A 16,984-nucleotide genomic window follows, 5' to 3' on the forward strand; every position below is an offset into this window, starting at 1 on the left:
CAGACGACAAATATAACTGTATAGTGTCATTGTGCATTTACCATTACATACTTATTTAGCACAGTAAAATTTTAGTGTAAAGGTCGAAAACTGTGCAGTATGATTTATTAGTGCAAAATTAATATAAATTAGTGCAATTCGGTGATTCAATAACGGAAATACTTTTCTTCATGTATTAGCGTGGAAACGCCAAAATAAAACCATGGGTAGCATAAGTACATTTACAGTACCTTGGACACTAAAGAAAGCACAAAGACATACAGAAATTAAGGTTTTGTATTTTATTGGAACACGTTATAAATATCCACTTTTAAAGATCATTTACAGACATACTCAAATCATCCAATGACATGAAATACAAAACATAGTTCAAAGGTTAGAATGAGGTCAGCTGGGGTTTTTAAATAAATTATGATAAGTAGGCTATTTAGAGGAAAGAAGACAAACATTAATTCATCTAATTATCTTTTTTGTGAAAAATTATAAAAATCAATACAGGGCTTTCTCAATATCAACTAGTTATTTTAAAACAGCACACAAATGTATTGTATATCTCTTCTTTAAAAATAGGATTTAAACAAAAAATAATCTGACCACATAGAAACAAGTGGGAGATTAGCCTTTAGTTTAATCAGGTATTATCAATTAAGATTTCTATTATAAACTCTCAAAATAAATGGTAAGAAATATAATTTATCGTATTTTCTATTTGCATATTACAGAGTTATCTGTCCTTGCCGGTAGGTATTTATTGTGACATTATGTGTTTGAGAGCGTAAACGTCATATGTTTTGGAGAAAACATAGTGAATTGCGCTCGAAAAAATTGATTCCTACCCGTAAGGGAGATAACTCTGTAATATGCATAGACGGAATACCAATATAACACTTGAACAATAGAATTCTGTGCATCTGGAAATAAGCAGGCCAAACAAACATTCATTACTACCAACATGTTCCTACATGTATATTGACAAATGAGATCATTTTGGACGTAAAAACAATGGATAGATACACAATACAAATAAAAGAAAACTGCAAAATCAACCCAGACAGAAAATGGACAATATTTTGGCATTTGATGAGATTTCTTTACAGATATTTTGTTAGGATTAAGGTTTGATGAACCACTGGCCTGTTCTGCTAGGAATGGAACATTGTGTGTGCAGCTTTAATGTCAAAGCAAGCATTAAACACAACATTTACATAGCTGCTGAACTTCCTGAACTGTGCATGAACTATAAATGAGATCAGTACTTATTGAAAAGTAGAAAAATTGTCTCAACATTTTAATACTTTTGTAACACGAAGAAAGAAAATGTTGCATCCAGGCCAAGGTTTTAACCATATCAATGCATTCTGTTTTGCATATTACAGAAATTTCTCTGATGTCACACTTGCACACACCTGACGCCATAATCAATACCTACCCGCAAGGGGCAGTTACTGTTATATGCAAATACAGAATTAAAAGATTAAATAGATATTTCATGTTTGAAACATCGACAATAACAACCGATGTGGTTGTTTTGATAATCCAGTGTATAGCTACCAAGCTGGTAAGCAGTTCCAGAAGTTTTACACGGAGTTAACCATGGATGGGGCCCTAAAATTCTCGCTAGCATACAGCAAATTTTACAAAATTCTAGTTTATTTACGGCTATGAAAAAAGGGACATTTTGCCACATTGTGCAATTAAACTTAATTCAAAATAACACATTTAATATCCAAATAAGAAATAAAAACAAAACTGAAATCTTAATCTTGGAACACAAATAATGTATAACATTGATCAAACCAGATCCTACTTTGATCAGTAATCTTTCTGTAAGATGATGGAGTCAGACTCAAAGCACTGAGTAAGATAGTTTGTATACTGTATAGGTTTAATATGAAATTAATATTGCTGGTTTTTTTTTAAATTAATAATTCACGTTTTTTAATATAATATCTGTGTATAAATCACAAATTAATCTTTGAAAATCTGTTACATTCCACATGGTCAGTACACCAAGTTTAATTGACACTGAAGTTCAACATTCATGTGATTTCTTTACAAACTGGAATTAAGAAACCTATCAATGTTTGCTCTACATTGAAAATCTTAACTTGGACAAAAACAACAAAAAAACTCATTAAAAAGTTGAAAATTAACAAGGATAGAACAGTGGCTTCTATTTCATGTTAACTTTGAAATAGAGGATAAAGATAAATATTGTGTAATCTTGTAAACGATAAAAAAAATATGATGGAGACTGCAAACTTGTAACATATATTCTACTTTCCTCGTATTGTAAAATACCAGAGTCATTTTATCTCCTTAGGTTAAAGACATCCCTGTAACTATCGTAAATTTACTAATATATACATGAACATATCATAAACAGACATCAACCATAAAACTAAAAATAGATAAAGAACACTTCTCTTGTTTTTCTCTCTTTAGTTTTTGTGAACATTTTCCACTTGTACAAAATATAACTATCTGACTTATGAATTAAATAACGATACTTTCCAATCTTCATTGGAAATCTGAGATGAGAGGAAAATGACGACGAAATGATGAGAGATTTGTGTGGTTGACCATGAGGACAAAGTACACAAAATCATCTATGGACATTGTAACCATAATGATGGTGAAGATGACATTTTAAAATTGCATTAGCTGAAGAAATTTATGTATGTAAATGAAAACAGACTTTTTATGGTATATGTTAATGATTTAAGATACTTTTGTCAAATGATCGATGGAATTCATATGATTTCAAACATCTATACTATTAAATGAACATTGATGATCCTATTTAGAATTTGAAACTACTTGAGTTAAGTGATGATGACGATGAAGATGATGATGAAGATGACGATGACAAGGACGATGACGACAATGATGAAGATAACTACTGACAATTGACCAGATGACTTAGGTGACTCAGATGAAGACGATGCCTTGAGATCAGTTAAAAAGCCTATACATCTTAAGGTAAAAATTGGCACAAGACGGTTCCCTGCATGGTTGTGATTTGATTGGCTGATGATGTTGATTCTCTCCTGGTAACTACGGAAGGTCACCTTGTCCAGTGTGATGGCCCATGGTCACAATGACCGCTATTCAGTGTGATGTTGTAATGTCATATAATGAAACACAAAGTTTAGCAAGATATTCCATGTAACATTTCTGATAAACACATATCTCTTTAATACAGGTGTTTTATTTTAATTTAAGTTAATTGATTATTATTAATTTTTAATTAAGTAAGGATTTCTCTTTAATATAGCTATCATACTTAAATTACAGTTGATTGATTATTATGAATTGCTTAATTTAAGGCCAACTACCTTTCCAAAATCGGCTTTTAATTTCTAAAATGGGAATGTGAAACGAGATCGATAACTTTGTAGAGTCACACTAGTTATTAAGTTACCGTTAATACTACACTCATCATAATGTTCTGAATGAATTAATTAAAAAAAAAAAAAAATGTTAATTTTCAGAACACATGTCGTTTCCTGCCGTCATCCAAAATACCGCGCGGCAGTTGAATATCACTGGGCCAGACAGCAAAACAGTGAAATGAATCTCCACAGTTATCATATATTACGCTGGAAATCTTGCATATGTTTGGTGTTATTACCTCATCTTAGGCCATCATTATGTTTTTTTTTCTTATGTTACTAAATGTTTAAACCTTTAAATTTCACTTCAGAAAGGTAGTCGGCCTTCACCTTTAAATTTCACTTCAGAAAGGTAGTCGGCCTTCACCTTCACCTCGGCCTTCACCTTTAAATTTCACTTCAGAAAGGTAGTCGGCCTTCACCTTTAAATTTCACTTCAGAAAGGTAGTCGGCCTTCACCTTTAAATTTCACTTCAGAAAGGTAGTCGGCCTTCCCCTTTAAATTTCACTTCAAGAAATGATTTAAGATTGTTACTACATCACAAATAATCTTCCTGGCTATTTAAATGTTGGTTTTGATAGATATTATGATTTGGACGGATACCTGTTACAGCTGAATGTGGAGCAGAATCACACTGGACATGATGCTACGATATGATTGGACATTCTCTACAGATGTAAATTCTGGTTATCTTGATTTGCATAGCTTGTGTAGCCATTTTTCTCTTGATTTTATTATGTGTAGTTTTCTATGTCTCCTGTTGTGTAAGACAAAAATCTCCTTAAAATAGATTCCTGGGTTTTCATTAAGATGGAAAAATATCTCACTCCCTGATAATGTATCGATCGTTGCTGCACGTGGATTAGGATGAGTATACAGACTTTAAGGAAAAGTTTGTCAAACACATTTTTACATATCTATCAAGCATGAAATTGTTTATTCATTTTAAAAACAATCACTGTTTTTCTGTTATATCATGCAAGATAGAGATACACCTGGGTCCAGTTGTTCAAAGCATAATTAGCTTATTCACATGATGAGTGAAATTTTCTTTTCTCATTTACTGCAAAAACTTGTGATTATATCTTAACTAAACTCAGCACATCAGTTAAGTACAAAATTCATATTTCGAGAAATTATTTTAAAATATCTTGATTTGAAAATTGTCGTTAAACTGTGATTAGGCTAATCATCTTTTGAATAACTGGGCCTAGTCCTCAAGAAAATGAAAAAAAAAATCTGTCATAACTTGCATACCATATTACAAACTTTCAAAATAATGAAAGATTAAGAAATACAGGAGTTATAGTTATTTCTCCATGGCAATAACAATCATGATTTTTTCATCAACTTAGGACTTCATGATGTAAATGTATAAAACACTTAAGTTCATTCGGTAATAAATATTTCAGCCATTGTACTTGGACAACTGTCGCAGTGAAAACATCACTAACTTCAATAAAACCATCCAATTCTTACTGATAAATCACCAACTATTCATCAAATAACTAAATATGCAATACCGTCAATACTGGTTCCTTCACTCTAGTGCACCTTATGATTTTAATTTTTCTGTATTTGTCTGACAAAATAAAGACAATACATATTTGACTACGACTAAAATAAATTTAGTTATCTGATATTTTGAGCAATTCACTAAATTAAGAAAAAATGAAGATTTTGGTGGACAATTGTGTTGGAAATTTTCTTATCAACGGTGGACAATATTGTTGGAAATTTTCTTATCAACATGTATCACTAAAAAATACAATATTCAACCACTGATCAAAAGCCCTGGTACAACTACCTCTTGTTTTATCAAAATCGTTTCTAATACTTGTCATTCTATAACGACTGATTCTCCTTTACTATTCAGAACAGTAACAGCCATTTTTGTATAAACAAAAACATGGTCGTACTCTTCATTAAAGATGTAAATGTCATATAGTTATCATACCATATCATGTCAGATTCATCATCTCCAAAGAAAAATAAATAAATAAATAAACTGAAAACCTTTTTCTATCAAACTGTTCCTTTTACAAAAGCATATCCTGAGAAAAACATAGTATTAGTATTATTATAAATGTATCTTTGCTCAGAGAGTACAAGTTTTGTTGTCTCTCCTTTTCTGACGTGGTGTGTATCTGTCACAAGACTGATAAAGTTGCTTATTTTCCTTCTCTGACGTGGTGTGTATCTGTCACAAGACTGATAAAGTCGCTTATTTTCCTTCTCTGACGCGGCGTGTATCTGTCACAAGTGATGACCTTTTCCCTTTTTCGTCTCTCTCCCTCAGTATGCATCAGAATTAGTAATCACCATTCTCAGCTTGTAAGTGCTGGAGCCTACAAAACAAACTAGATATCTCTATAAAGAAATAATTGCCTCGATATTGAATTAGTATGCAGTGAGACAGGACATCAGATACAAAGCTCCTATCATGTTCATTTATTATGAGCAAGGCCTCAAGGGCCCAGTTGTTCAAAAGGTGATATGGCTAATGACAATTTTCTAATCATGATAAAATCATTTCTAGTAATGCAAATTTTACAAAATTTTCAAAGAATCTTAAGAACTCTATTCTTTACTTACTTGCTCAATTAGCGAAGTTATAATCCCAAATTTTGCAGCAAATGAGAAATAATCACTAATCATATAATAAAACAGGCCTAGATAATTTTGAAATTTGATATGGAAGTTAGTTATTTCAGACTATCACTTGTTGTCACTTACATTTGTGTGATGCTGAAACTTATCATAGATATCACACAACTCGTCCAATTTATACTGAGCCAGGACAACAAATCCATCCAGAACCGAGCTGATACGACGAGCACAATCCTGACAGTGGACAACAAATTTCTTGTCTTGTTCCGTCACGAATAGGATATCAAACACCTCCACCTAGGAACAGAACAAATAATCAAATCTTAACGGCAAATTTTAGGAACAGAACAAATAATCAACGGCAAATTTGAACTCAAAGTCTGTGGTTCCATGGTAAACTCTGTTTGATGTAATTAATTAAAGTTTACTTTAGTCCAACATTCTTTCATGGCTACTAAATTTTGCAATTTCCATTTTAAAGTATATAGTCGTGGATATAAAAATATGCTGATTAAAGATTTAAAACAAGAGGCCCAGAGGGCCTGTATCGCTCACCTGGTTTGTAATGTCAAGTCATGTTCTGAATACAGGTTCATTGTTTCTTTTCTGAAGGAATTTGAATATTTACCTCTTATTTCCCTATTGGGCCCGCCCCTTCTGCCCCCGGGGGGTCAGAGCAAAAATTTATACAAGTTCTGTTCCCCTTCCCCCAAGGATATTTGTGGCCAAATTTGGTTACACATGTACAATCCATGCAGAACTCTAGGACAAGTAGCGATTTATAGGATTTACCTCTATTTCCCCTATTGGGCCCCGCCCCTCCTGCCCCCAGGGGGTCAGAGCCAAAATTTATACAAATTCTTTCCCCATTCCCCCAAGGATGTTTGTGGCCAAATTTGGTTAAAATCCATGCAGAACTCTAGGACAAGTAGCGATTTATAGTATTTACCTCTATTTCCCCTATTGGGCCCCGCCCCTCCTGCCCCCGGGGGGTCAGAGCCAAAATTTATACAAGTTCTTTCCCCCTTCCCCCAAGGATGTTTGTGGCCAAATTTGGTTACAATCCATGCAGAACTCTAGGACAAGTAGCGATTTATAGGATTTACCTCTATTTCCCCTATTGGGCCCCGCCCCTCCTGCCCCCAGGGGTTCACAGCCAAAATTTATACAAGTTCTTTTCCCCTTCCCCCAAGGATGTTTGTTGCCAAATTTGGTTACAATCCATGCAGAACTCTAGGACAAGTAGCGATTTATAGGATTTACCTCTATTTCCCCTATTGGGCCCCGCCCCTCCTGCCCCCGGGGGGGTCAGAGCCAAAATTTATACAAGTTCTGTTCCCCTTCCCTCAAGGATGTTTGTGGCCAAATTTGGTTACAATCCATGCAGAACTCTAGGACAAGTAGCGTTTTAAAGGATTTACCTCTATTTCCCCTATTGGGCCCCGCCCCTCCTGCCCCCGGGGGGGTCAGAGCCAAAATTTATACAAGTTCTGTTCCCCTTCCCCCAAGGATGTTTCTGGCCAAATTTGGTTACAATCCATGCAGAACTCTAGGACAAGTAGCGATTTATAGGATTTACCTCTATTTCCCCTATTGGGCCCCGCCCCTCCTGCCCCCAGGGGGTCACAGCCAAAATTTATACAAGTTCTTTTCCCCTTCCCCCAAGGATGTTTGTGGCCAAATTTGGTTACAATCCATGCAGAACTCTAGGACAAGTAGCTATTTATAGGATTTATCTCTATTTCCCCTATTGGGCCCCGCCCCTCCTGCCCCTAGGGGGTCAGAGCCAAAATTTATACAAGTTCTATTCCCCTTCCCTCAAGGATGTTTGTGGCCAAATTTGGTTACAATCCATGCACCCATGAGGACAAAGTACACAAAATCATCTATGGACATTGTAACGATAATGATGGTGAAGATGACATTTTAAAATTGCATTAGCTGAAGAAATTTATGTATGTAAATGAAAACAGACTTTTTATGGTATATGTTAATGATTTAAGATACTTTTGTCAAATGATCGATGGAATTCATATGATTTCAAACATCTATACTATTAAATGAACATTGATGATCCTATTTAGAATTTGAAAATACTTGAGATAAGATGATGATGGATCAGATGACGATGACAAGGACGATGACGACAATGATGAAGATAACTACTGACAATTGACCAGATGACTTGGGTGACTCAGATGAAGACGATGCCTTGAGATTCAGTTAAAAAGCCTATACATCTTAAGGTAAAAATTGGCACAAGACGGTTCCCTGCATGGTTGTGATTTGATTGGCTGATGATGTTGATTCTCTCCTGGTAACTACGGAAGGTCACCTTGTCCAGTGTGATGGCCCATGGTCACAATGACCGCTATTCAGTGTGATGTTGTAATGTCATATAATGAAACACAAAGTTTAGCAAGATATTCCATGTAACATTTCTGATAAAACATATCTCTTTAATACAGGTGTTTTATTTTAATTTAAGTTAATTGATTATTATTAATTTTTAATTAAGTAAGGATTTCTCTTTAATATAGCTATCATACTTAAATTACAGTTGATTGATTATTATGAATTGCTTAATTTAAGGCCAACTACCTTTCCAAAATCGGCTTTTAATTTCTAAAATGGGAATGTGAAACGAGATCGATAACTTTGTAGAGTCACACAAGTTATTAAGTTACCGTTAATACTACACTCATCATAATGTTCTGAATGAATTAATTAAAAAAAAAAAAAATGTTAATTTTCAGAACACATGTCGTTTCCTGCCGTCATCCAAAATACCGCACGGCAGTTGAATATCACTGGGCCAGACAGCAAAACAGTGAAATGAATCTCCACAGTTATCATATATTACGCTGGAAATCTTGCATATGTTTGGTGTTATTACCTCATCTTAGGCCATCATTATGTTTTTTCTTATGTTACTAATGTTTAAACCTTTAAATTTCACTTCAGAAAGGTAGTCGGCCTTCACCTTTAAATTTCACTTCAGAAAGGTAGTCGGCCTTCACCTTTAAATTTCACTTCAGAAAGGTAGTCGGCCTTCACCTTTAAATTTCACTTCAGAAAGGTAGTCGGCCTTCACCTTTAAATTTCACTTCAGAAAGGTAGTCGGCCTTCACCTTTAAATTTCACTTCAGAAAGGTAGTCGGCCTTCACCTTTAAATTTCACTTCAGAAAGCTTTAAATTTCACTTCAGAAAGGTAGTCGGCCTTCACCTTTAAATTTCACTTCAGAAAGGTAGTCGGCCTTTAAGATTGTTACTACATCACAAATAATCTTCCTGGCTATTTAAATGTTGGTTTTGATAGATATTATGATTTGGACGGATACCTGTTACAGCTGAATGTGGAGCAGAATCACACTGGACATGATGCTACGATATGATTGGACATTCTCTACAGATGTAAATTCTGGTTATCTTGATTTGCATAGCTTGTGTAGCCATTTTTCTCTTGATTTTATTATGTGTAGTTTTCTATGTCTCCTGTTGTGTAAGACAAAAATCTCCTTAAAATAGATTCCTGGGTTTTCATTAAGATGGAAAAATATCTCACTCCCTGATAATGTATCGATCGTTGCTGCACGTGGATTAGGATGAGTATACAGACTTTAAGGAAAAGTTTGTCAAACACATTTTTACATATCTATCAAGCATGAAATTGTTTATTCATTTTAAAAACAATCACTGTTTTTCTGTTATATCATGCAAGATAGAGATACACCTGGGTCCAGTTGTTCAAAGCATAATTAGCTTATTCACATGATGAGTGAAATTTTCTTTTCTCATTTACTGCAAAAACTTGTGATTATATCTTAACTAAACTCAGCACATCAGTTAAGTACAAAATTCATATTTCGAGAAATTATTTTAAAATATCTTGATTTGAAAATTGTCGTTAAACTGTGATTAGGCTAATCATCTTTTGAATAACTGGGCCTAGTCCTCAAGAAAATGAAAAAAAAAATCTGTCATAACTTGCATACCATATTACAAACTTTCAAAATAATGAAAGATTAAGAAATACAGGAGTTATAGTTATTTCTCCATGGCAATAACAAACATGATTTTTTCATCAACTTAGGACTTCATGATGAAAATGTATAAAACACTTAAGTTCATTCGAAATAAATATTTCAGCCATTGTACTTGGACAACTGTCGCAGTGAAAACATCACTAACTTCAATAAAACCATCCAATTCTTACTGATAAATCACCAACTATTCATCAAATAACTAAATATGCAATACCGTCAATACTGGTTCCTTCACTCTAGTGCACCTTATGATTTTAATTTTTCTGTATTTGTCTGACAAAATAAAGACAATACATATTTGACTACGACTAAAATAAATCTAGTTATCTGATATTTTGAGCAATTCAATAAATTAAGAAAAAATGAAGATCTTGGTGGACAATTGTGTTGGAAATTTTCTTATCAACGGTGGATAATATTGTTGGAAATTTTCTTATCAACATGTATCACTAAAAAATACAATATTCAACCACTGATCAAAAGCCCTGGTACAACTACCTCTTGTTTTATCAAAATCGTTTCTAATACTTGTCATTCTATAACGACTGATTCTCCTTTACTATTCAGAACAGTAACAGCCATTTTGTATAAACAAAAACATGGTCGTACTCTTCATTAAAGATGTAAATGTCATATAGTTATCATACCATATCATGTCAGATTCATCATCTCCAAAGAAAAATAAATAAATAAATAAACTGAAAACCTTTTTCTATCAAACTGTTCCTTTTACAAAAGCATATCCTGAGAAAAACATAGTATTAGTATTATTATAAATGTATCTTTGCTCAGAAAGTACAAGTTTTGTTGTCTCTCCTTTTCTGACGTGGTGTGTATCTGTCACAAGACTGATAAAGTTGCTTATTTTCCTTCTCTGACGTGGTGTGTATCTGTCACAAGACTGATAAAGTTGCTTATTTTCCTTCTCTGACGCGGCGTGTATCTGTCACAAGTGATGACCTTTTCCCTTTTTCGTCTCTCTCCCTCAGTATGCATCAGAATTAGTAATCACCATTCTCAGCTTGTAAGTGCTGGAGCCTACAAAACAGAATACAAGTAGATATGAAACTAGATATCTCTATAAAGAAATAATTGCCTCGATATTGAATTAGTATGCAGTGAGACAGGACATCAGATACAAAGCTCCTATCATGTTCATTTATTATGAGCAAGGCCTCAAGGGCCCAGTTGTTCAAAAGGTGATATGGCTAATGACAATTTTCTAATCATGATAAAATCATTTCTAGTAATGCAAATTTTACAAAATTTTCAAAGAATCTTAAGAACTCTATTCTTTACTTACTTGCTCAATCTAGCGAAGTTATAATCCCAAATTTTGCAGCAAATGAGAAATAATCACTAATCATATAATAAAACAGGCCTAGATAATTTTGAAGTTTGATATGGAAGTTAGTTATTTCAGACTATCACTTGTTGTCACTTACATTTGTGTGATGCTGAAACTTATCATAGATATCACACAACTCGTCCAATTTATACTGAGCCAGGACAACAAATCCATCCAGAACCGAGCTGATACGACGAGCACAATCCTGACAGTGGACAACAAATTTCTTGTCTTGTTCCGTCACGAATAGGATATCAAACACCTCCACCTAGGAACAGAACAAATAATCAAATCTTAACGGCAAATTTTAGGAACAGAACAAATAATCAACGGCAAATTTGAACTCAAAGTCTGTGGTTCCATGGTAAACTCTGTTTGATGTAATTAATTAAAGTTTACTTTAGTCCAACATTCTTTCATGGCTACTAAATTTTGCAATTTCCATTTTAAAGTATATAGTCGTGGATATAAAAATATGCTGATTAAAGATTTAAAACAAGAGGCCCAGAGGGCCTGTATCGCTCACCTGGTTTGTAATGTCAAGTCATGTTCTGAATACAGGTTCATTGTTTCTTTTCTGAAGGAATTTGAATATTTACCTCTTATTTCCCTATTGGGCCCGCCCCTTCTGCCCCCGGGGGGTCAGAGCCAAAATTTATACAAGTTCTGTTCCCCTTCCCCCATGGATATTTGTGGCCAAATTTGGTTACACATGTACAATCCATGCAGAACTCTAGGACAAGTAGCGATTTATAGGATTTACCTCTATTTCCCCTATTGGGCCCCGCCCCTCCTTCCCCCAGGGGGTCAGAGCCAAAATTTATACAAATTCTTTCCCCCTTCCCCCAAGGATGTTTGTGGCCAAATTTGGTTACAATCCATGCAGAACTCTAGGACAAGTAGCGATTTATAGTATTTACCTCTATTTCCCCTATTGGGCCCCGCCCCTCCTGCCCCCGGGGGGTCAGAGCCAAAATTTATACAAGTTCTTTCCCCCTTCCCCCAAGGATGTTTGTGGCCAAATTTGGTTACAATCCATGCAGAACTCTAGGACAAGTAGCGATTTATAGGATTTACCTCTATTTCCCCTATTGGGCCCCGCCCCTCCTGCCCCCAGGGGGTCAGAGCCAAAATTTATTTAAGTTCTGTTCCCCTTCCCTCAAGGATGTTTAGGCCAAATTTGGTTACAATCCATGCAGAACTCTAGGACAAGTAGCGTTTTATAGGATTTACCTCTATTTCCCCTATTGGGCCCCGCCCCTCCTGCCCCCGGGGGGGTCAGAGCCAAAATTTATACAAGTTCTGTTCCCCTTCCCCCAAGGATGTTTGTGGCCAAATTTGGTTACAATCCATGCAGAACTCTAGGACAAGTAGCGATTTATAGGATTTACCTCTATTTCCCCTATTGGGCCCCGCCCCTCCTGCCCCCAGGGGGTCACAGCCAAAATTTATACAAGTTCTGTTCCCCTTCCCCCAAGGATGTTTGTGGCCAAATTTGGTTACAATCCATGCAGAACTCTAGGACAAGTAGCTATTTATAGGATTTACCTCTATTTCCCCTATTGGGCCCCGCCCCTCCTGCCCCTAGGGGGTCAGAGCCAAAATTTATACAAGTTCTGTTCCCCTTCCCCCAAGGATGTTTGTGGCCAAATTTGGTTACAATCCATGCAGAACTCTAAGACAAGTAGCGATTTATAGGATTTACCTCTATTTCCCCTATTGGGCCTCGCCCCTCCTGCCCCCAGGGGGTCAGAGCCAAAATTTATACAAGTTCTGTTCCCCTTCCCCCAAGGATGTTTGTGGCCAAATTTGGTTACAATCCATGCAGAACTCTAGGACAAGTAGCGATTTATAGGATTTACCTCTATTTCCCCTATTGGGCCACGCCCCTCCTGCCCCCGGGGGGTCAGAGCCAAAATTTATACAAGTTCTGTTCCCCTTCCCCCAAGGATGTTTGTGGCCAAATTTGGTTACAATCCATGCAGAACTCTATGACTAGTAGCGATTTAAAGGAAATGTTGACGGACGGACGCCGGACGACGCCGGACGCCGCGCCATGACATAAGCTCACCGGCCCTTCGGGCCAGGTGAGCTAAAAATACCATTTCGAAATAATTGTAGAAGACATCAATTCGCAGAGATAAACTTTTGCTAAGTTTCTTTGATCACTAAATTCTCAAAAATAATTTGCATGCGAAAGAAAATTGATTTAGAGTAGTGAAAACTTTTATAGGAACAAAAGAACCATATAATCAGGATTTTTGATATGAGAACGAGATGTTAAGCTGGAAGTCTATAAATTCCTACCTCACATTCGTTACAGTAATGAGCTGCCTCCGTTTCCGAGCGGCCATGCCACTTCACTTCCAAACCAAGGTTTTCTACAAAGTCCAGCGTAAATCGTATCTGTTGCAAAGACCTCAGTAAGCAGGACCTAAACAACAATACACCATCTTGAAATCATTTCGTAATTGTCCGTCGTTACAGTATACATGTAAACTTGATTTAATACCTACATAATAACAAATTAGAATGCCTTTAGTAAATGAGGTCGACTTCTCACTGGTAAGAAATTAGAATTTTGTGAAACATGAATAATACGACATGACAGGATAAGAATGGAGGTAGCAGACATTGGTAACCCAATGATTTATGTATTTTTTATTCCTTAAGGTGGAAATTTACGCAAGTGCAAAATTTACACTAATTATTTGTAGGTCGCTTAATCGTGAAAATTTCCAAATTTACAGTATATATAGTTTGACCATGAAAATATTCACTTAATTGGTGTTATGCAGAAAAATATTTCATTTAATCATATAAGTAAACAATTATCTGAACTTTCATACTTGACAAGTTCAAAGAACTTTGGTTCAGAGATGTGGAGGTTACGTGCGATGTTCCAGGTCAGATGCACCATGGGTACAATGGATTTGTAGTTCTGGAGCTTGTTCCACTCGTACCGCTCAAGGGCCAGCTTATACTGTCTGGCATTCACTGGACCCACATTCCAAGCAATGTTGTTACACCAACCCTGTCAAACAGAAATCAACAACTCGTACTGAATGAAAGTACTCCATGTATGCATATCACAGAGTCACCTGCCCTTGTTGGTAGGTATTGATTGTGACGTCATGTGTTTGCATGCATAATGTCATATGTTTCTGAGAAACAACATAAATTACATTCACATTGTAATGATGTAACAATCAATATCTACCCACAAGGAAGCTAACTTTATGATCTGTAATATGCAAAGATGGAATACAGAATGGACATCAACACCCAGTACTGAATGAAAATGTTGCAAAAGGTCATTATTCACTTATGATTCTATGAAAACATTTCCAACAAAATTTGTATCAAGAAGAAAACATACAAAATATCTCTGATGTTTAACATTTGATTAACTTTACATAAATGTAAGAGTAATCATGTAATGTTTGGCCTTTAAACTGTATTCTATTTCATAACAAGAGATCCCAGAGGAATCTTGGCGCCCACCAAAGAATGATCAATGTCTGACAATGGAAAGAGGGATCTTTTCCCTGCTTTTCAAACTTTTTCAAACACACTACATATAAAATTTGAGACAGATCGCTATAGTACTTTCTAAGAAATAGTGGTAACAAACTTCAACAATGAAATCTAAGATGGTGGCCGGTTGCCTATCTTGTTTACCGATCAGTCCCGAAAGGCATTACGCATCAGTCCTATGCACAACTAGGGTACAAGGGGAACCTATGCATGGAATTTGAGAAAGATCCCTTCAGTACTTTCTGAGAAATAGCGATAACAAACTTTAACTATCAAAATCCAAGATGGCCGTCAGTCGGCCATCTTGTTTACCGATCGGTCCCAAAATCCAATATGCACAACTAGGATCCTAGGGGAACCTGTATATGAAATTTGAGAAAGATCCCTTCAGCACTTTTTGAGAAATAGCGGTAACAAACTTTAACTATCAAAATCCAAGATGGCCACCTGTCGGCCATCTTGTTCATCAATCGGTCCCAAAATGCAATATGCACAACTAGGGCCCTAGGAAAACCTATATATGAAATTTGAGAAAGATCCCTTCGGTACTTTTTGAGAAATAGCGGTAACAAACTTTAACTATCAAAATCCAAGATGGCTGCCTGTCGGCCATCTTGTTCACCGATCGGTCCCAAAATGCAATATGCACAACTAGGGTGCAAGGGGAACCTGTATATGAACTTTGAGAAAGATCCCTTCAGCACTTTTTGAGAAATAGCGGTAACAAACTTTAACTATCAAAATCCAAGATGGCCACCTGTCGGCCATCTTGTTTACCGATCGATCCCAAAATGCAATATGCACAACTAGGGTCCTAGGGGAACCTTTATATGAAATTTGAGAAAGATCCCTTCAGTACTTTTTAAGAAATAGCGGTAACAAACTTTAATTATCAAAATCCAAGATGGCCGCCTGTCGGCCATCTTGTTCACCAATCGGTCCCAAAATGCAATATGCACAACAAGGGTCCTAGGGGATCATGTATATGAAATTTGAGAAAGATCCCTTCAGCACTTTTTGAGTAATAGCGGTAACAAACTTTAACTATCAAAATCCAAGATGGCCGCCTGTCGGCCATCTTGTTCACCGATCGGTCCCAAAATGCAATATGCACAACTAGGGCCCTAGGGGAACCTGTATATGAAATTTGAGAAAGATCCCTTCAGTACTTTTTGAGAAATAGCGGTAACAAACTTTAACCATCAAAATCCAAGATGGCCGCCTGTCGGCCATCTTGTTGACCGATCGGTCCCAAAATGCAATATGCACAACAAGGGTCTTAGGGGAACCTACATATGAAATTTGAAAAAGATCCCTTTAGCACTTTCTGAGAAATAGCGGTAACAAGAATTGTTAACGGACGGACGGACGGACGGACGGAAGGACGGACGGACGACAGACCACGGACGAAAGTGCTAAAAAAACAAATTGTTTAAAATGACGATTGATCTTTTACCAGGTAAACACATGACCTTTGATCTTACAATAGTAAGACCTTTGACCTCTGACCAGCGGCTATGATCTCTGTAGGTTTAATACATGACCTTTCGATTTGTCAAGGTCCGAAACCTGTGGGACTAAAAGAAGGTTGCTCGGCTATTTTATATAACAAATGACCTTTGAACTTACCACAGCTTGAACCCAGTGCACAGTCCCAGCACTAACCCAAACAAGGTCGCCTGGCTTCTGTATGAACCTGTAGACAGGAATGTCCTCCTCATAAAGGTCTTCCAACATAGGCCACCACGATCCTGTCAGGTAGTCCACATTGTTCCTACAACACAAACGTTTATCAACGTCAATTTGTGACCTTTGAACTTAACCCACGTTTATTAATTTTGACCTTTGAACTCAACCCATGTTTATCAATTTTAAATTGTGAACACCTTAATCCATTTAGACAACTGGCAATAAGCTTTAGCAATAGATTCCATGTATGCTGTCATAGAATCTTTACTGGTTATTAACTAGAACACTGACACGTCAGAAAGGGCCCCGCTATGTGTCTGACGTGCCAAGATGACTGATTTGCAGCCTTTTTGATTC

General features: G+C 36.2%; 1 protein-coding gene across 10 annotated transcripts in view; it reads right to left on the minus strand.

The window, feature by feature from the left end:
* Nucleotides 1-9,202: 9,202 nt before the first annotated feature.
* Nucleotides 9,203-16,984, minus strand: part of LOC138307399 (lysine-specific demethylase 6A-like) — a 150,816-nt gene continuing 143,034 nt past the window's right edge. For all 10 annotated transcript variants that reach the window (XM_069248123.1, XM_069248122.1, XM_069248128.1 and 7 more), the window contains 5 exons: nucleotides 16,568-16,712; nucleotides 14,251-14,435; nucleotides 13,709-13,835; nucleotides 11,499-11,669; nucleotides 9,203-11,091 (listed from right to left, as the gene is read on the minus strand). In XM_069248123.1, the coding sequence (XP_069104224.1) occupies nucleotides 11,071-11,091; nucleotides 11,499-11,669; nucleotides 13,709-13,835; nucleotides 14,251-14,435; nucleotides 16,568-16,712 (649 nt within the window). In that variant the 3' untranslated portion in view covers nucleotides 9,203-11,070. The remainder of the gene's footprint in view (nucleotides 11,092-11,498; nucleotides 11,670-13,708; nucleotides 13,836-14,250; nucleotides 14,436-16,567; nucleotides 16,713-16,984) is intronic.

This window comes from Argopecten irradians, chromosome 14 (assembly GCF_041381155.1).
Source record: "Argopecten irradians isolate NY chromosome 14, Ai_NY, whole genome shotgun sequence".
NCBI classification, from domain to species: domain Eukaryota; kingdom Metazoa; phylum Mollusca; class Bivalvia; order Pectinida; family Pectinidae; genus Argopecten; species Argopecten irradians.